The sequence below is a fragment of the Ascaphus truei genome, chromosome 7 (genome assembly GCF_040206685.1).
Source record: "Ascaphus truei isolate aAscTru1 chromosome 7, aAscTru1.hap1, whole genome shotgun sequence".
Lineage (NCBI taxonomy): Eukaryota > Metazoa > Chordata > Amphibia > Anura > Ascaphidae > Ascaphus > Ascaphus truei.
In genome coordinates this window covers 99,299,056-99,320,875 of record NC_134489.1, presented here as the reverse complement: position 1 = coordinate 99,320,875, position 21,820 = coordinate 99,299,056, and the positions used below count along the sequence as shown (strand labels likewise).

General features: G+C 44.3%; 1 protein-coding gene across 5 annotated transcripts in view; it reads right to left on the bottom strand.

Annotated features, from left to right (window-relative positions):
- Nucleotides 1-924: 924 nt before the first annotated feature.
- NHEJ1 (non-homologous end joining factor 1) overlaps nt 925-21,820 on the bottom strand; it is a 99,102-nt gene continuing 78,206 nt past the window's right edge. The window contains exons 6-9 of one of the 5 annotated variants that reach the window (XM_075609634.1): nt 12,124-12,235; nt 10,424-10,554; nt 10,230-10,248; nt 925-1,541 (exon numbers count right to left, since the gene is read on the bottom strand). In XM_075609634.1, the coding sequence (XP_075465749.1) occupies nt 1,327-1,541; nt 10,230-10,248; nt 10,424-10,554; nt 12,124-12,235 (477 nt within the window). In that variant the 3' untranslated portion in view covers nt 925-1,326. Of the gene's footprint in view, nt 1,542-6,886; nt 6,974-10,229; nt 10,249-10,343; nt 10,555-12,123; nt 12,236-21,820 lie in introns of all 5 variants that reach the window. The other 4 variants (XR_012802736.1, XM_075609636.1, XM_075609635.1 and 1 more) reach the window with 4 other exon arrangements.

Here is a 21,820-nt window from a genome sequence, read left to right as displayed (position 1 = left end):
GCACAAGGTTTAAATCCTTTCAGTCAGTGCAAGTCAATTGTGTTCACATTTGAAATCGGTGTAGCTTTGTATTTGCAACATACTTTAGACAAGGGTAATGTGTTAAAAACGAATTATTGTTGTAAGAACGACGACTATAGGTCCCGTCGGCCTATTTGCTTCAATGTAATCTGAGAAGAAATAGATTAGTAAACGTTTGTTCATTGGCTGCGTCACGCTGCAGTTACTGAACAAACTCTTCCGTACCTCCAACCCACCATTAATGTAGAGTCAAGGAACAGACTCATCCACTCAGAGGTTTCTTTGACCTGGTACGGTCACCACGATATGGGAGGAGAGATTAGATGGACATGCATCTCAATGTCGCCCTGTAATCAGGGAGCAGACTCAATAGCCATATGTCATTCCTGGCTGTCAGGTATTTACACCGAGGTAAAAACCATTAATGGGACACAAAGCTGTGAATTACAAATTGTGGTCACTTGATGCCACAGGTGCACACATGCATGTGTGCTATGTATTATCTTCACATACACCACTACAACACTACAACACCCAGTATAGCATCATTATTGCCACTGTATCCAACAGTAATAATACTCGCCTAAAGCAATATACTACAGGTATGATCATACATACACCTACAAGACAATATGCATGTACATACATACATATAAGTATTTAACTATATGCTTTGTCATGTTGGATGTTGCATTGGGTTTCTCTGTCTTTTGTTTATACATTGGCACATACACTGTAGCACTTCTTTTTGATAAATATGTATGGTGAGGTAGCTCTGGGTTCACGCTTACAGGGGTTGTGTGTGTACATAGATGCTACTGCCAACTGTGACGACACACGACATCTATTTAGCCAATATTGCAGTGCATGCCTAAAACATGGATACAACCAAACATGGTCCATACAAAAATATTTTATTGAAAAGATCAAATCAAGCATTATATTTAATAAAATGATTGGAGTACATAAAACACCTTAACATTAAGTTGTTCATTGATAGTGAATGCAAATGCAGTGCAGGTATGTATATACAAGCACATCTACATTAATGTGCACATTAACACACAACCTAGGAGTGCAAACAGAGATGCACACACATGTAGCAAGTTCAATTTTCCCTTCTCGCTTGAATGTAATTGGTACCCAAGGTAAGAGTTTTCAGAAGCCTTTGAGGTGTCCCATATTGTCATGGGTGCGATCCCAAATCGGAAACATATTTTAGGCACGGAGGCGAGCCACAGGTTATTGGATGGAAACCCAACTTCTGCAGCGTGTCAATGCCATTATTGGCAAGTGTGTACAATCTCAGAGCCTTTGGGAAAGCCTAGTGTTATAAGACCCTGTGAATACCACCCATCTACAGAGAAAAGGTCCGTGGGACCACAGGGCCCCTGCACACCTCTCACGTCGGCTGAAGGGGTTTGTTAAGTGAAGAGTCCCTTGGCCTTCTTTTTCTTGGGTTTGCTGGCTGTGACTGGTCGGCACTGAGTCAGTGAGGGAGCAGCAGCCGTTGAAGGTACCTAGGAATAAAAATGCAACAATGTAAAGCAATACTGCATGTCTATCCCTTAGATGATGGAGACACAAAGCGCATCATATGGCTCTACAAACTCCAAACAGAAAAGCACCCTTAATGTCCCCTAACGCCCTCCTAAAAAACACCAAGAAACTCTGATCAGAGTGAAGGACTCTTCCCTTAATTACTGTCTGTGGATGATAGGACACAGGGGATTGTTAACACCAACAAATGTTCAAGGGATGTCAATGCTCTGTAAATATTGCTACTTAAAGAGGGTTAATGAGTGGTTAAAAGAAACATTGATTATATATTGGCATGTGTTAAAATAAAGCTGAGGGGGAAGGGATGGGGGCTGTGTTACTCACACACATGCACAGGATAACCTCCAGAAAGAGGTGGCAGCAGAGGAGATATCTGGGCCCTAAAGCCTATGTTAGCAGCTGGTGGGATAGGAGTCATAATGCAGACAAATGACAGCTGGGTAATGGAGGCTTGCAGTTACCGAGAAAGCAAGCAGCCAGCAGTGTGTATTATTGGAGAGTGGGAACCATGGAATAGGAACCCTGATCTTTGAAATGTGTGCTCCCGCATCAGCTCAATGTCATCCTGGGCAAGAGGCTTTGTCTGCTCTATTGTGCCTGTAAGTTCTACTGGAAAGTGCTGGGCACATTGGCAGAACTATATACATTATCATTCTTATTACAATGGTGAGATATAAAACACAGGCATGAGGGCAGGAGGAGTTTTGGAAAGTGGTGGTTTAGTCTCACTGATCTGCACCCAGTACTCACTCATCCCCCCCGAAAAAAAGCTTAGAACCTTCGGCAAGCACAAGTTCTGTTCTCACTGGGCTGTTCTCGGGCCGAGTTCTGGCAGCTTTGCTTGCTTCTCTCTCACCCCCTTTTCTCCTGAGCGCGGTGACCTGACGAGCCCAATGGAGTGAGCTGAGGCGGTCACGGGACAGTAGTGGGAAGCAGATCAAAGGATCGCTTGGGTCGGAGTGTCCCAGGTATGTTCCGTTGGTGATCAGTCGTGCACACAGCCAAAACATCACAGCCCGATACCTCCAACCAGACGCAGCTCCCCCTCTACACACACGCACTTTATATGGGGGGAAAGAAATGGCATCGTGGTATGCGATGACACTGATGAGATCTTTTGCATGTGTTGAATGATATCTTCACCACCATTGGAAGGCAAGGGTTCCCAACTCTGAACCCTGATAGGCACAATAAGTGTCAACTTTCACCACGAATACACTGTACTGTCAGACTCTATACACACACACACACACACACACACACAAAGAGAAGTGTGCTTCCCATTACACAAATAATAATACTTTGCTTTTACACAGTGCCACAACTGTATGATGCTGTGTGCATAGACGTAATACAGGAACAGCAAATTGCTACATTAAGTAGCTTTCAATCCAATTGTTGTGTGTTCCGGGAGATAACAAGCATTTATCAAGGTCATACAAAGCCGTTTCAAACCCAGAGTTTCAGTGTGAAGTCTTGAGGCTTGTTGCCATTTGAAGTTATAAACATCGGCATTACAGAACGTACAGAAAAGACAGGAAGGCGCTGAAGAGCTGAATAACAAATTACGCTGCATCACTGTAATGTAATAGTAACACCTTAAAGAGACAATCCCTCCTAGGACCAAAGTGAACTCATTCTTTCACTGACATGTTTAAAGGGTCTCTCGTCTGGGTAATTTGTACCTATTGTTACCCAAATCTGGCACCTACAAATATTTTTAAATACTGTTTTAAAGTGAGACTTGGAAAGGGTTTTATATTAGACACACACATCATCTTATCTCTAGTGGTCAGAGTCCATCGCTTGCAGGGACGCAAGGAGGTGTTAAAAAGTTAGCTCGCAGCCCCATGCCTTAAGATGGCTGCCACCTACACAAGTGAGGAGTAGGGGAGCCCAGCGGAGATGTGGCAGGTAATGGACGGGACACCTGCCTAAATGAGGTACTGTAACCACAGGGGAGCACTACATGAGGCAAACAAAATAACTACATAGCTGTACACTTACTGCATCATCGAAAGGTGCCCAAAAGCTAAATAGAACAAAACAGACACGCAAGGCAGCAGTAGAACTGTAAAAAATGCCCACTACAAAAAGAAAGGCTGCAGCAGCTGGAAGCACACTCCAGATGTTCCGGCGGCCGGAGGCAGGGCCCAAGCACACGGGCACGGTGGGTTTGCGAGTTCCATCCAGCTCTCCGCAAGGCTCAGCAGGGCAAGGGAAAGAAAGAGAACCCGAAATGACTGATGGCCAGGTAGAATATGCCACAAAAGCAGATCTGACGAACTTAGCGACAAAAGGAGATATACAAAAGCGGCTGACAGACCTGACACTAATTCATAAAACCGAACTGTCTGAGATTAAAAAGGACATTAGTATTTGGGAGACAGGGTGGACGATCTGGAAAATCAAGCCGGAACGGTCTCAACAGGTCAGGAGTACGTAACTCATAAAGTACAGGAGCAGGAAGAGACTATGCAAAATATGCTCCTGCATGCAGAGGACCTGGATAATAGAGGGAGACGTTCTAACATAAGAATTAGGGGTATAATCGAAACGGTAGAACCGCAAGGGCTAGTCCCATAGCCACAAAAGCTATTCTCCCATGTGACAGATGAATCACAGGATCGGACCTGGACGATGGACAAAGCACACAGAGCGCTTAGACCCAGACCACCAGATCCCCCGAGAGACACTGTTATTAAAATGCAAGACTTTACTGACAAGGAAGTCATTATGCAAAAGGCCAGAGGCATTAGGAATATAGAGTTTGAGGGGGCCAAGATCCAGCTGTATAACGATCTCTCCACGTTAACCCTGCAGCACCGTAGAGAAATGAGGGAAATTACTGTGCACCTTCAAAAAGCCAACGTGAGATACAAATGGGGATTTCCCACCAAACTGATTGTTATACAACAAGGGAACGTTTCCGTCCTCAGGCACGGAGAAAACCCCACTCCCTTTTTTGAAAGAATTAATAATCCAAGACCCAAAACAAGTAAAGAATCACAGGGTTCCGCGACGCCAAGAACCACTCGATTCCACCCTCCCCTCCTCCCTCCCCTCCTCCCCCGTTTTCCCTCCCCTGTGGACCAGGGACGGCTGAACCGTCCGGGCCTGCGCAATCGCCTCCCCTCCTTATATCTCCACACCAGGACTGGTGTGGGCACATGGCTCTGTCTGCTGGCGGTCCAAGTAGCGGAGCCACCCATTTCGAGAGAATAAGCCAGGTTGGGAGGTCTCAAGAAATGGGGGATCAAAAGGCTGATCCCAATTTTTGGATAATTGTGTATGTGTTTTTATGTATTTTTTATTGTTTCTTTTCTATAACAAGTCAACTGTCGCCGGGAGAAATGATCCAAAAGTTTACTTGGCAGATGATGTCCGAGGGTAAGGTGGCACTAAAGAAGGTAGAGGTTGGAGTCAGAAACAAACGGAGGGTGGTGGCTAACCATCACTACGAACCCAAACACCACAACAAACATAACATACAAGATAGGCACTCTGAGTGTAAAGGGGCTAAACTCACCGGTAAAAAGGAGACAGGCCGTTGAAGAGATAAAAAAAAGATGAAAAAAGATGTCATGTTTATACAGGAAATGCATTTTAAAAAAGATAAAGAACCGAAAATGATCAATAGAGATGCAGTTCAACGTATTTATAGCTCATCAAGAGATAAGAAAAACAGGGTGGGAATTCTGCTTATCAAGAATGTTATGCTGCAGGATATCACCACGAAGAAAGATATAGAAGGTAGATATATAACGATCAAAGGGAAGCAGGTTACTGTAGCAAATATATATGCCCCCAACGTTGGGCAGGCAGATTTATTTAGAGGCAGTGCTAGCAATAATTAATGTGTTTAGAGAAGGAGCTCTATATCAGGGTGGCGATTTTAATGTTGCACTAAACCCGGTGTCAGATACTTCCAAAGGACATACAAAAGTGAGCAAAAAACAGACACAATGTATAAATAAAATATTGGACCAGCAGGTATTAGTTGATGCCTGGAGAGTTTTGAATCCGTCAGGGAGAGATTACGTGTACTGTATTACTCACACCCACATGATAGCTATTCTAGAATAGATTATCTTTTTATAGACCAGATTAATGTGAGTAAAATACAGAAAGTCACTATTGGTAATATTACATGGTCAAACCACGCACCAGTAACTCTAGAAATTGATTTGGGTGGGGGGTCTATACAGAAAGGTGGGTGGACATGGAGATTGAACTAGTCCTTACTGAAAAACAGTAATGTAGTATTAGTGATTGAGGAGGCTCTTCAAAATTATTTCGCAGAAAATAACGTAGGAAATAGATCAATGGCAATATTGTGGGAAGCTCATAAAAGTGTCATAAGGGGAGTGTTTATTCAGCCAGCGTCTCTCAGGAAAAAACTAAGAGAAAGAGAAATTATAAAATTAAGCAAGTTAATCCAAAACCTTGAAACAAAACATAAGAGGGCCGCAGGTAAGGAGATATTAGCGGAATTAATAACAGCTTGCGGAAAATTCCATTTATTAGCAACTCAAAAAAAAGAAATACTATGAGAAAGGTAATAAGATGGATAGACCGTTAGCCAACCAGTTCAAGCAGAAGCAGAGCCAATATAATATTAGCAAAATTCGGAAGCAGGATGGAGCAGTGTCGCAGGATCCAAAAGTTATTAAAGTAGAGTTTAGATTATTTTTATGAGAAATTATACAATATAGAAGCCATGCAAAATAGGAAGAAGAAATATATAGAGGAAAATATAGAGTTATTAATGAAGGATATTCAAACTAAAACAATTACACCCGAGGCGAGAGAGAAAATTGATGCGGCTATAACGTGGGAGGAGATAGAAAAAGTGGTGAAAGATCTACTTAGTGGGAAAAGTCCAGGCCTTGGCGGACTGCCACATACATACTATAAAACCTTTACTAACTCTCTTATAGTCACATTCAGGGCATGTTCAACACTTCAAGAGACTCAGGAAACCTATCACAATATATGTCAGAAGCTCATATAATGGTTACCCTAAGCCAGATAAGGATACATTAAACTGTGCAAGCTATCGCCCAATGTCACTTATAAATGTAGATGTCCAAATTCTTGCCAAAATGTTAGCAAACACACTTAATGAATATTTGCCAGATCTGGTGAATGGTGATTGTCACGGGAGCTTATGACAAGATATAATGAACACCAAATATCTGGGTTGAACTGAACGAGGCTTAGATATAATAAAATATAATTTATTCCTTAAATAAGGTGAACACAGCAATATAGTACAATTAACAGACAAGAAGGTAACACTTACTTAGGGTTGGGGGATGGAGAAGTATCAGCTAGCAATTCTCCAGCAATCCGGTGACATTCAAGATGGTATCAGAAGAAGAACTAAAAACTGTAGGGTTGACACAGTTTATATACCTGTGTAACCCTATTCTTAACATTGAATACAGACTATTGGTGAACAATTATCTGTATCCCATCCCTTACGTGGAGACACAGATTAACCCATGCCCCCCAGCTAATTAGACCATGTGTACTGGGACTCTATGGGTAGCCCCATAATTAAATCAGGGGCGACGACCAGTCTATCAAATGAAGTATCTGCATTGTTTGTAGGTGTAGACATAACACTTACAAACCACTCCAGTTTGATGATTCTCCGCCCTCAGGTAACAATTAGAGTGGCAGAGTCTCTGTTGATTAGTACTTGGTCTGTTGATTAGTACTTAGGCTCAATCATCCAGCTGCCCTTACTGACCTATTTAGCATAGGAGATGGAGTCTGCATTTTTCAGAGCAGATCCAAAATAACATACATATACTCTTTAATATCTACACATATTAATAAGTTCCATTCTGGTGGGCTCAGTGGGTCGAAATTTGCCAGCTTTTAATGCCTACAGTGACTCCACATATTGGCCAAATATCAACTCTCTGTGACCTCCAGAACTGGAGATACCGAAATGCACTTTAAAACATTAAAATACAGGATTATAATGAAACATGGGAACAAGGGAACATACATTTTCCTGACATGACAAGGTGTAAGCCACATTCCTGGACCGCAGTCCAGTTAACCCCTTGCCTCCCTGGTGAGGTCAGGGGTGGCCATATGGGGTGCAACCCCTTTAATACCGGGCCAACCCCCTCTCCCTCTACAGTGATCAAACCGGATTTATACCAAAAAGGGAAGCCAAGGATAACACTAGACGAATTATAAATATATTGAGCCAGATTAATAAAACACAAACTCCAGTCATGATATTATCTATAGATGCAGAAGAGGCATTCGATAGAGTGCAATGGAATTTTATGTTTAAAATGTTGGAACACATAGAAACGGGGGATATGTTTAGGCAGTATATAAAGGCATTATATAGTAATCCGTCTGCAAAGGTTAAGGTAAATGGACGGGTCTCAAACTCATTTAAAATATTTAATGGTACGAGACATGGATGCCCTTTGTCCCCGTTGATTTTTGCACTAATAATGGAGCCATTAGCAGAGTCAATAAGGAATCATCCAGATATTGTGGGAGTTAAAATAGATGAGAAAGCACATAAGATCGCATTATATGCGGATGATGTGCTTCTGATAATAACAAACCCTCTGGTTTCGTTGCCAATTATAATGAATGTTCTGCGCAGATATAGTTTAGTATCTAATTTTAAAATAAATGTAACAAAAACAGAGGCCCTAAACATAAGTCTTCCTGCAGGTTTGGCGGCCCAAGTTAAAGAAAACTTCCCTTTCGACTGGAAGAATAAGAGTATAAAATATCTAGGTACAAACATAACACCAAAAGTAGAAGATCTGTTCCAGGCCAATTAGACTCCATTAGCAAAAACAATGGACAATGATTTAAAAAGGTGGAATACGAGTATCATCTCGTGGATTGGTAGAATTAATTATACTAAAATGAATATATTGCTAAGGCTTTTGTACAGCTGAACCCCGTTATAACGTGGTCCTTGGGGGCCACAGAATGAGACCGCGTTATAACCGGGATCGTGTTAAAATTTCGCAGCGTGAGACCGGCATCTAGATCTCTCTCCTCTTTGCAGCGGTCGGCTCTCTTGCGCGGCGTCGCAGAGAAGGGTCACAACACACACCCCCTACAATTTTTTTTTTAAACATTCAATTCAATGCTTTATTGATAACGGACACATACACACACCTACACCATGTGGGAATTGAACATTAATACGTTTTAAATAATACACATGCAGGGATCGAACTGAGGACCTTCCATATACTGGTATCAATGCTTTACCTCTATCCCCATCATCTATTAATGTTGTCAGTTAATGTGTTAGTGTATATCCGGTACTCTTATATAATTTATTTTTTACGATATTATATAATATGTCCGAGTACGGTTGACTGCAGAGTGAAATATAAAAAAAAAACTCTGATATGGTTTAAGTAGTGCTGTATTGTTGTGTATATGTTAAATAAAAAAAAATGTGGACTATAAATAAAGAATTTACAAAAACAAAAGTTAGTTCGCATATTTTTTCACAACGGTTTCTTAAATTTAGCTGTTTGCGGGTGAAATATTTACAAAATTTGAAATGTCAATTTTTGGGGTGAATCTCACCAAAATGAAGCAAAGTGTCAAGCAAATGGCAGTATATTAAAGGATCATCTGACCCACACATGGACTTTCAATGTTTTGCACAAAAAAAAAAAAAAAATCTGGCGAATTTGACTGTTCTGCTAAATTTACGGTACGATACAACATACAGGACACCTACAAGCTCAAATTGAACCCCCAAAATACCCACAACACATATATAAGCATATAAGTTTCACAGAGGAGTGCTACTGAGCATGGCAATTTATATTTAAAACCAGAGACATAACATAAAACACAGACAAAGCTCAGTGCACATCCAGAAAAACTTATATACGGTACAGTGCCTAAATATACATGTATAAATAACTAATAAATAAAATGGTCTTTTAGTTTAACATTTTGGCCAAATTGTTGTAAGCCCTTGAGCCAAACTTCACGGCAGACCACGTTCAAGGGTCCCTACACTAATATAAATTCTTAATAACCTGTGCATTGCCAGGAAGAATGATTTATAATAAATCTGTCAATATAAGTTGCAAAAGTTCTAAGTCTGATTGAAGCTTTTATTAACCTGTACATTACCAGGAAAAGCACTCTGTAATAGATTTGTCACAATCACACTGCATGCAGGCAAGTTCCCCTGATAGTTGGAGATGCCATCGAGTGAGCTTTTAACCATTTAAATGTGGGAGGGAGTGAGCTTCAATTGGATAGGAGGTTGCCACCCTCCATGGTCTGCCGTGAAGTTTGGCTCAAGGGCTTACAACAATTTGGCCAAAATGTTAAACTAAAAGACCATTTTATTTATTAGTTATTTATACATGTATATTTAGGCACTGTACCGTGTATAAGTTTTTCTGGATGTGCACTGAGCTTTGTCTGTGTTTTATGTTATGTCTCTGGTTTTAAATACGGTACGATACACGCGGTATCTGCAAATATTCACATCCTGGCTCCCTTGTTTCTTTCCTGCCCTAAATGTCCCCGTCGCTGCCTGGGATGAGTGGACACGCCTGGGATGAGTGGGCGCGCCTGGGATGAGTGGGCGCGCCTGGGATGAGTGGACGCACCTGGGATGAGTGGACGCACCTGGGATGAGTGGACGCACCTGGGATGAGTGGGCGCGCCTGGGATGAGTGGGCGCGCCTGGGATGAGTGGACGCACCTGGGATGAGTGGACGCACCTGGGATGAGTGGGCGCGCCTGGGATGAATGGGCGCACCTGGGATGAGTGGGCGCACCTGGGATGAGTGGACGGACGCACCTGGGATGGTTTCTGGCAGAGTCCTTCTTCTGGTCCTTGTTGCGTTTGTGTAGGCGCTATCCCAGCTGGAGCGCAGCTTTCCTCTCCGAGCGACTCTATTGCAGGGGGGAGACTGTCCCCGGATCCTCCCACTGGCACAGAGAGGGTGAAAAAGAATAATAAGAAAAAGCTTTTCAAATTGGTTGCAAAGCATTAATGTGTCTGATCTGTGCAAGTAAAGCAGAAACTTGCCAAAAGGAATTTGAAAAGAAAGGAGCAATGCAGTGTGGTGCAGGGGCCAGGGTGGTGCAGGGGCCAGGGTGGTGCAGGGGGCCAGGGTGACGCAGGGGGCCAGGGTGACGCAGGGGGCCAGGGTGACGCAGGGGGCCAGGGTGACGCAGGGGGCCAGGGTGGTGCAGGGGCCAGGGTGACGAAAGGCCAGGGTGACGCAGGGGGCCAGGGTGGTGCAGGGGGCCAGGGTGGTGCAGGGGCCCAGGGTGGTGCAGGGGCAAGAGTGATGCAGGGGGCCAGGGTGACGCAGGGGGCCAGGGTGACGCAGGGGGCCAGGGTGACGCAGGGGGCCAGGGTGACGCAGGGGGCCAGGGTGACGCAGGGTGGTACAGGAGCCAGGGTGGAACAGGGGGCCAGGGTGACGTAGGGGGCCAGGGTGATGCAGGGGGCCAGGGTGATGCAGGGGGCCTGGGTGACGCAGGGGGCCAGGGTGATGCAGGGAGCCAGGGTGACGCAGGGGGCCAGGGTGACGCAGGGGCCAGGGTGATGGCACCAAGCAGGTAGGACAGAGACAACCAAATGAGTAAATCGACTTTCACCCTCCTCAGAGATATCTAAGAGAGATTTTTGTAGTACACTCGCAGAATATATTCTATTCTTTCTGTAGTTATTAACGTAATAATAATAATAACTTTATTTCACATAGCGCTTTTCTCCCAATGGGACTCAAAGCGCTCCACAATTACAATATAGTGCACGGTGCGCAGCACATAGGATTGTTTCAGGCACGGTGCCTGTCCAGATGAGCTTACAATCTATATTTTTGGTGCATGCCAGCCTGATTCATCCTGTCATCAACCTCATTCAGAAACACGGCAAAAGAAAGAGCACAGCAGCTGCACCGGGATGGACCACTTCAGCGGTTACATACCATGGGTTTTATTTATTCATGGGTACAAGACACAATGACGAGTGTGGTGGCACAGTGATGCACATTACGAAGGGCGGTTTGTACCCCCGAAATGTTGCGCTCACTATTGTTTCTTGCACCTATGAATAAATACAAATCTCGGGATGTAACCCTCTTCAGAGACGACATTGTCCTTAGCTGGCTTTGACTGAACATTATTGGAACATACAATGGCTAAACTCGCCTGCTATCTCTGATTGTGAAAGCGATAAGGCACTTAGGTCTGGTATCCGTTGGGCATTTTCAACTTAAGTTGCCACCTGATCTCTCGGGTTGATTATACCTTATGGGAGCTTGGCCCCTGAGTTCCTAACTGCAGTGGTTGCAACACAACAACATTTGGCCTGCAGAAAGAAAAGCTGCACAAAACCTCTGACTCGAAGAATGAAGGTGAAGAAACTTTAACTCTTCACAGTCAGGAATGGTCCAGTCCATTTCAAAGCCCTGATTTCCCTGCTGGTTATCTTGGTCATTAAAGACCCAGAACGCCGCACACAGATTCATAACCCCACCCCCTTACCTGCACCCTGCAGATTCTCACCCACTGCTGGTGCAGTCACGGCGCTGTACAGCCGCTGGAGCTGATCACTGAATCTCGGTGCTGCCTGGAGGTTGCTCAGCTCCTGAATGTTCTGTGGTGCATTAACAAAGCGTGTGTGTTACAAGGTGTAGTCTCATGCATTGGACAGGCGTGTGAGATCCTCTCTCAGGGGTGCCTAACTGCAGTCCTCAAGCCTGAGGACTGGAGTTGAGAACCCCTGCCCTATCTCATCAACATGTAATTAGGTTTAAGTATCCGTCACCTGGACAGAAACCCACTGCTTACTCCTCTGGTTCAGAAGTGTAGCGGTCCTGAAGATTACAGCCTTGGGAAAAAGATTCCAGACATTATAATATTTCTGTCCTATGTATGCTATAAGTACAGAGGTGAAAAAACATGCCTAGAATGTATCCAGTTTGTTGGATAAAACATGAGGAAGTTTAGGTTTGAAAATACAACTTTAGTGGCACTTCTCAGAACTTGCATGTACTACTTTTTCACCTGTTGTATACCCAGGTTCAGCCTGAGAAGGTGGCCTGGGCCCCCCCGAAACATTGCTTCGTTATGCAATCTTGTACCTAAACTTATGAGGGGGGGGGGGGGTTCTACCATATATTTTTGTGTGTGTTAAACGCTATCAATATTTGAATTAAATAGGATTTTTCTGCAATGGACTGAAGAATTCAGTTTTATTTTTGAGTGCTGGTCTAACAGTATTTCCAGCGGTACTCTCAGGCACCATTACTAACAACCCCTTTGCTCCTGGGTTAATATAGGCTGGATACTTCACACAGTAACACGACCATCCACATAGAGCAGTGGTAGGGCCCCCCGTTAGTTGGGGTATCCTAATATTTCTGTCTTCCTTGATAGGAAGCGGGCACGAGAAATTACATTCCTTTTATAGCCAGTTAATGCCATGAAACTGGCAGACACAGAATCCCTGAGATGATACATTGTATCTGTCACAATGTGTGAGCGCTGAGATTCCTAAGCCTCTGACATCCCAGGGACTTTTAAAGGAGAAAAACATGTGAAATCGTATGTTTAAAAAAAAAAAAAATTAAAAAAAAAAATCAGTTCTGTAGTATTAGATAAAAGAGACTGTTTTTTTTGTTTTATTCAACTCAATGCCATTTTTAATGAGCTTCAATGCATCCTTTGCTTTCTATAGCATGTGTAGCCCACCTCCCCAGCAGTGCAAGATCTTTGCAACACCTTCCTGTTTGTGAAAATGTGTTGCCAATGTCCCTAGCAGTTTGAGCTGTAAACTGTAACAATACATAATGTTACCTTAGTAATATAAGCATACATTGTAGCTGCTGAATTACACCGAGTGAAGGATTGATTGAAACTGAAAGGCAGCCATTAAGTTAGTCACACAATTAGGATTTTGACAGATTTATAACAGGAGCACCACACGATTGCCAGTTTAAAGTAAGAATGTAGAAATATACATTGTCACATGCTTTACATATAAAAATAAGAAAAAAAAGGAAAGTAGTACGATATGTCTGGGGACACTGCATACAGTATTAGCACCGTATATATACAATTCTATGATGCTTTCGATATAGAGGTTTAAGATATATAGTCCATAGTGGTTTTTGTGATCATATGCGAGCTACATTGCCCTTATAGCTATTATGAGCAAATAAGAGACTTTCTAATACAGTGCTCAAGATAAATATAGCATCAGCGGATCAACGGGGACCAACACAGTTGTGGCCACAACTAGACATAAGTCTTTTGTATGCCATTAAGATGTATAATCGACAATTAATCAATTTGATGCTTTGAACAAGTTATTTTCAGAACTGCTGACATATTGGACTATAGACAATATTCTAAATTGTCTACAGTTTAATTGTGTAGTTTTTTTTAATCCATCATTTAAAAAAAATATTTGATGATGTAGGGGCCTGTCTGAAATGTACACGTATGTATTCTGGGGGGCTACTGCATATAAGTTTCAATCAGATCACAACATTTCAGAGGTCAGTGCTTTAACCGCTTTAATGTCACAGGAGCCAGACCCTCTGGCAGTGAATGAGTTAACCTGGATACTAGTTCTCCCCTTAGCTTTCTATTACTCTCCTTACATAGTCCAGAGACATAGGAATCCTCCCCCCACTCCCCTACACCAGAGAGTGAGAATGGAGACCTGGAGGAACCCACTTACAGGGATGGAACGCATGGCCTCTCACACACTGTCTGCGGGACAAAGTAGTACTCAACGCTCTGCCAATAGCCGATTAGTACTTCGTACTCCTTGACCTCTCTGCAGCATTTGATACTGTGGACCAATGGATCTTAATGGAGCGCCTGAAGGATTTCTGTGGATTGGGTGGCCCAATTCTCATCTGGCTCAGATCCTCTCACTGGCAGGTCACAGAGTATCTTCAGGAGTGTACTCCTCTGCACCAGTGCCTGTCATGTGGAGTGCCACAGGGTTCTATCCTATCCGGTGTGTTATTCACAGTGTACATGCTGCCACTATGTGACAATCAGAAGGCATGGCCTGATTGATCACTGCTATGCAGATGTCACTCAACTCTACTTGTCCTTGGCACCAGACACTGAAGACCCATTATCAGTCTCCTATAGATGTTTATCTGAGCTCCTGGAGTGGATGAGTTCCAGTTGGTTGAGGTTGAATCCTGATAGAAGTGCTTGTGGTGGATGCTCACTATTGGAACACAACAAAAGTGCAGCTGGGTCACACACTGTCCTTAGAACTTGGGGGATCCCGGCTGCTAAACTCTGTCCATGTGCGGAATCTTGGTGTTGTCCTTGACTGTGACTTGACACTTAAACATCAGGTGTCAGTCGTGATCAAATCTTCATGCTTCCACCTAAAGAATGAGCCAGGATTAAGCACTTGATACCCGCAGAGGATATTACTACGCTTGTCCGTGCTTTTGTGCCCTCACGCCTGAACTACTTTAATGCACTCTACCTGGGTCTCCCAGAAAAAAAAGAGTTGTGTCGCCTGCAGCTGGTGCAGAACGCTGCGGCCAGGTTAACTAACCCGACCCGTTCTTGCCACGACGCCTGTTTTCCGTTCTCTGCACTGGCTGCATGTGAAATGGTGAATTTATTGAAAGATTGGCTTGTTGAGATTCAAAGCCCTCCAAGACCAGGGTCCCAGCTATCTGAGAGAGCTTCTAGTTCCCTACACTCCCATTCGCTGCAGGTGATGGTCTCCTAATAATTCCCAGAATCCCCCTGACTTCCTTTGGCGCCCGAGCTTTTAGCCGCCCTGCTCCCACTCTCTGGAAAAGTCTGCCTCGTACAGTTTGAGGGGCCCCCTCTCTAGGAATCTATAAAAACAGGCTCAAGGCCGACCTTTTTACCCAGGCAGAGTGCCCCTAGGCACTTGCCTGTGGGGACCGCCTCCTTCCGAATCACAGCGTCGATGACCGCGGACGACATCAACGTGACGTCATGGTGTTGTGTTGCCACAGCAACGCGTCGTCACTAGACGCAGTGTGACGTCACATTGGTAAGGTCAGTTGACACTGCGATTGGGAAGGAGAAGGAGGCGGTACCCACAGGCACGTGCCTTCCCATCAGGCCAGATAGCGCGGCATCTGTATATAGGCGCGGACATTTCCCCGCCCCAGGCCCGGGACTATCGGACTGAATGGGAAATCCGCCACTGCCCAGGCATTTAATTAATGAATCACAACCTGTCCGGTATTTAATAGCTACAGTCCCATCCTGTATTGTATCTTTCCTTGTGTTTGGCCTTGTTTCTAACATTAATTTAAATGCCTGGGGGAAGAGCGCGGGACCTCTGCAACGGCCCGCGCCCCCCCCCCAGACAAAACTCCCGCCCCCCAGTTTGCGCACCGCTGCTGTATTGTATCTTTCCTTGTGTTTGGCCTTGTTTATAACATTAAATGTTTTCTTCTCCTTCCCTTTTTAGAACTGTGAAGCGCTTTGAGTCACACTGCGAGAGAAGCGCCGCACAAACAAAGTTGTCATTATAAACAGAAAATGACGTGTTTTTCAAGGTGACGCGCAGGGACTGTGGCTCCTTCCAATAGCCTGTCATCCAGCGATGGGCAACTCCAGTCCACGAGGGCCACCAACAGGTCAGGTTGTCAGGATATCCCTGCTTCAGCACAGGTGACTCAATCAGTGGCTCAGTCAAAGACTGAGCCACCTGTGCTGAAGCAGGGATATTTTGACAGACTGACCTGTGTGTGGCCTTTGAGGATGGGAGTTGCCCACCCCTTCTGTAATCCTTACTCCAATGCAGACCCTGCTGTGCGAGAGGCTGACATTGCTCTGCAAGGCTTTGTCGGGTCCACAGCAGATTTCTTTTAAAGAACTGAACTAATGTTAGTGATGTGTACACGGTTACACCTGTGCAATGCCGTGCAGGCCCCTCTGGCAGGGATGAGGTTAAAACAAATTCATGTCTTCAGACAGGTACACCTTTCTGTAATCACTTTTGGATGTTCACCATGCAAATGTTTGCCGTGCGCCCGACAGAAGGATTGTACGCAACGGAAACGCTGAACGTTTCGTCCCCCATGTTGAATAAGCGCAATGATGTCAGTCTCTGGGGCACAGCCTGACAGCGATGCCAATGTATTCCTACTCAGCGAGCCACTATATGCCCGTGTATGGTACATTGTGCATTGCAAAGTACAGAGAACACGGGAAGCGGAGGTACCCATAGAATGAAGACGCTCTGCGCCGCTCCGTTTCCCACATTAAGGCCGCCGTCTTTTACTAATGTGTCCGCTGGGCTGCCCGAGAGGAATATTTGGGCACTTTGCTCTCTTCCTCCCAGCATCTCTTTGCAACATTAAAATCCATCTCCGCTCTGTGCTATTTTCACCACTTCGGGTGAGGCAATCACTAAGATTAACTACTCCTCACCCAAGAGACATTGCTTGACGTGTGCCGTGAACACCTTGTGAGGCAATCTCTGGTCTGTCATAGAAGCCAGAAAGCACTATGGTAGTTGGGATACCATCACATCGGCAACTAATTCCCACATCAGATAAGTGCATACATGTGTGTGCTTGGTAATTCATTAGGTATCCATAAAATCTGCTCATGTCGCCTTCCTCGAGGATTGTTGCAATGTTTAAATAATACTTCTGGACACTCAATTTAAGGATTACTTTAGCATTGGGAAAACATTTCCTAAGGGGCTCTGGTAGGGTTAGGGTGTTCCTCCTCCTTATCTCTCAAGCCTTTCTTCCCATTAACTCCAACGCTGCTGCTGCTGCTGCTGCTCGCTCCCCTCTGCTGTTTGCTTTCTGCTGAATCATGCCTACAGATTTTCTCATTCCAACACAGTATGTCTTTGATCCCTGGCAAGGCCCAGCTCTCACTACCAGGATACAGCCTATACGGGGGATTGACAGACACACTTCTGGACTGTGTTGTATGTTACATCTTCGTGTATCTCACACTTTGACCATTGCAGCACATACAGCTTCCTCAGGACTAACAGCTTGATACAAAGCTAGCAATCCTGATACAGAATGTTCTACGTGTAAAGCTTAATAGGGCAATGAACTCTGGCTGTTTGTTTGCTAGAAATCAGACAAAGGCTGTTGTTACTTAAGACACCTCCTAAAGGATTACACATTAATTCCTGGGAGACAGCTAATGGTGCACTGCCCGGGAATGGACTTTAATCTGACTTTGTTGTTTCTCTGCTTCAGAGCCTATAAAACACCCTGTGCGAAGGGACTCCAGCGATCTGTTTTGTTACTTGCTTCCTTTCACGTGTTGGCGTCTGTGTGCGTTGTTGGACTTTATATCAATACAAGTGTTTAACTCTCTGAAACCTTCTGCTAACTGGTCTCAAACTATTGCTAACTATTGTACTTCAAAGACAGGGGGGACTGCATCGTACAAGAGATCCTCTCTGTACCTTCCTCTACACAAACAGCACTCCCCCTTCATCTACTCTAGATGCTACCTCACCTGTAACGGTGGAGGAAGTATCTCAGTAAATCTTCTCTCCCTCTACCAACTTGATCTCGCTCCTTTCCATCTCCTCCAACCTCTCGCTCCCACATTGACCCCTGCACTCAATCACATTTTGAACTTTTCCCTCTCCTCTTGTATTTTTCCTTTCCTCTTATTACATGCTGCTGCGAAACCTATTCTCAAGAACACCACCCTTGACCACACTAATCCATTTAATTATCAACCTGCACCTCTCCTGCCTTTTGTTTAGGAACTTCTGGTACGGGTTTTATCTCCCTGCATGCTTTCTTCCCTCGACTCCTATACTCTACTTACAGTGGTTCCCAACACCAGTCCTCAAGGACCAGTAACAGTGCAGTTTTAAGGATACCCTGGCTTGAGCACAGGTGGTTCAGTCACAATGATTGGGCCACCGGTGCTAATGAGAGGATTGCCTTAAAACCTGCACCGTTAGTGGTCCTTAAAGACTGAAGTTGGGAACCACTGCTCTACTAGACGCTCTTTAATCAGGTTTGCCCACTGCTCACTCACCAGAGTAGCAGACGACCGCCACATTGCTAAATCCCAATGCCATTACTCCCATCTCATTATACTCTACCCGTTTGCCACGTTTGATGGTGCTGACCACCCACTTGTCTCCCACACTCTCCACTCCCTTGGTGGTCGGAATAAAGCCCTTTCCTGGCTTACAATGTCTCTCATCGTTCCTTTAGTGTATCTATTTCCTAACTCCTCCTCTTCCTCTTGTAATCTATCTGTTCGTCTAACACAGGGGTCTCCAAACTACGGCCCGGGGGCCACATCAGGTCCCCCTACAAGATTTTATCCGGCCCGCCGCAACTTTCAATATATATATTTTTGCTCATTATATATCATTTCCCAGTGTAAGCACGGCATCCTTTCTTTGTAATTGTCACATTTCTCTTTTGTTTTGAATCATATCATGCTGATTACCCCAAAAAGATTCAAATAAAACTTATTCGTTCATTTATAGAATATATAAAAAGATTTTGTTTTCCTTTGGCCCGCGAAAATGTGTAGAACATACGATGTGTCCCTCGTACTGAAAAGTTTGGAGACCACTGGTCTAACACAAGGCTCTGTTCTGGGACCTCTTCTCTTCTCTCTCTATACACTCTTCATTGATAGCCTTGTTAACTGATTTGTTTTAAATTATTCCCTATATAGAGATGGCACATAAACGTGTCTATCCATACCAAAGCTCACACCTGCAGTACAATCCCAGGAGTCCAACTGACTCATTTCAAGTTCACGTCAGCTATCCATGACTTGAACTCAATATGTAAAAGACTGAGCTGGTCATAATCCCACCCAAATCAAGCTCCATTTGTTTCTTTTACATCTAAATCAATAACAGTACAATCCATTTCTCCAAGTTCGTTGTTCACAAGTCATGTTTGACTCCTCTTTCATTCTCCCCTCAGTGCTATTCCTACATCTTGCAGCTTCTTTCTCTGAAACATTGCTAAAACATTACCTGTTTAGCTACTACTAAAGGTTAGTGTATGCCCTGGTGCTCTCCCGGCTGGACTACTGCAACCTTCTCCATTCTGGTCTCTCAGCTCTCTACCCTTCAATCCGTTTAAAATGCTGCTGGATAATCTCACGCACCTCTCAGTCAGTCTCTGCTTATCCCCATCTGCTACCTGTAGCTCCCTAATAAACACCACATTCACTACAAACATTTTCTTCAATCTTTCCTACCTCTAGAACGCCCTTCATCTAGATTTCCACCAAGTACCTTCTCTTTAAATCTTCAAAACCCCAGCTGAAAACTCAACAGTTCGACGATGCATTAAATAGCCCTGAATGACCCCTACTCACTAAACTACAGTATGCTCTAATAAACACTGTAACCAACGCAATCAAATACACTCCTCCAGTTTCTATTAATCTCCCAATATGACGATTAGACTGTAAGATCTTGGGGAGGAAGAGTCTCCTTAGTCCACAATGTTACATCTATGTCCTGATGCACTCATCAAATCTGTAATACTAGTGTATATTCTCTGTACTGGAATTGTATTGTAATGTTGTAAAGCGCTGGTTTGCGTTATAAAAAGAAATACTGCATTTACATACACGTGGGGATAGTACTGGCTCCTAAGCATCAGCTCCCAATCTATGGATTCATTTATGAAAAACGTTTCTCAGTTTGAAGAGTGGTTTCTAACTGAAGTCAGTATGGACGATGGTTGTATGTAAGGCAGCGATTTTGACTTATAAGAGGGTGATCTCAACTAAATCTACGGGGTCTACACCAGGCGGTGGCCAACTCCAGGCCTCAAGAGCTACCAACAGGTTAGGTTGTCAGGATATCCCTGTTTCAGCACAGGTGGCTCAATTAGTGGCTAAGTCAAAGACAGCATCGCCTGTGCTGAAGTCGGGACTGTCTGAGCCACCTGTGCTGAAGCAGGGATATCCTGACAGCCTGACCTGTTGGTAGCCTTTGAGGACTGGAGTTGCCCACCCCTGCTGTAATCCTTAGTCCAATGCAGACCCTGCTGTGCGAGAGGCTGACATTGCTCTACAAGGCTTTGTGGGGTCCACAGCAGATTTATTTTAAAGAACTGAACTAATGTTAGTGAAGTGTACACGGTTACACAGTCAAAGACTGAACCTCCTATGCTGAAGCAGGTTTATCCTTAAAACCAGGCCTGTTGGTGGCCCTTGAGAACTGGAGTTGGCCACTCCTGCTCTAGACTCTAACTGATGCACATAAATGCACATTCTGACACAGGAACCTATCAGAGCAAACAGTTTCTGTTAGAGGCTGAGCAACTGCATTTCAATGCAAAGCTCAAGGGGTTAAATGCAGGCCTGCAGTAACAATGATCTCCCCAAAGCTTGCGCCAAAGACCAGGATAACCAATATTAAAAGATTTGGACATTTCTAACCTCTATTTTATAATACTGCTGCCAATAAGATGCTCTGGTGTTAGCATATTATCAGGTAACCTGATCCTAAGGTGCCTTATTGCAATAGCATTAGTGGCGCATAGACGAGACAGCCAAGCTATTTCATGTACGAATTTGCGTTGAATGTGCAATGAAAAATACTGAACATTTTTGCCAATCCCTCTTTCTTTTAAATGCAAAAGTATTTCAGTTCTGTGCGCTCCTCCTCATTGCAGAGAAAGGGCCATTTTGCAGACACTCTGGTTATTTAGATTATTTCGTTTTTAAACCATGCAAGGTCTTTCCTATAGAGGAGTGTGTATGTGGCGATAGTTTAGGGATTTCAGGATGAGAAGAATTTGTATGGTTTGGCCAGCAGCTCTGCTGTACAATCTCAGAGAAGTGCAACACAGGAACAGTACAAACTCCATCTCTCATATCTGTTCCCCATCACCATTCTCCCCACTTAGGGGGCTGGGTTGTTAGACTTGGGCTCCCCCTGCTGGTCCCTCCCAATAACACCAAATCATTTAAACCAATATGATGAGCAGAAATGGCCTAAATATTGTTCAGCCTTTAGTGCACTATTAGTGCCATGGGAGAGAGGGAGAGAGAGAGCGCGAAGAGAGAGAGCGCGAAGAGAGAGAGAGCGCGAAGAGAGAGAGAGCGCGAAGAGAGAGAGAGCGCGAAGAGAGAGAGAGCGCGAAGAGAGAGAGCGCGAAGAGAGAGAGCGCGAAGAGAGAGAGAGCGCGAAGAGAGAGAGCGCGAAGAGAGAGAGCGCGAAGAGAGAGAA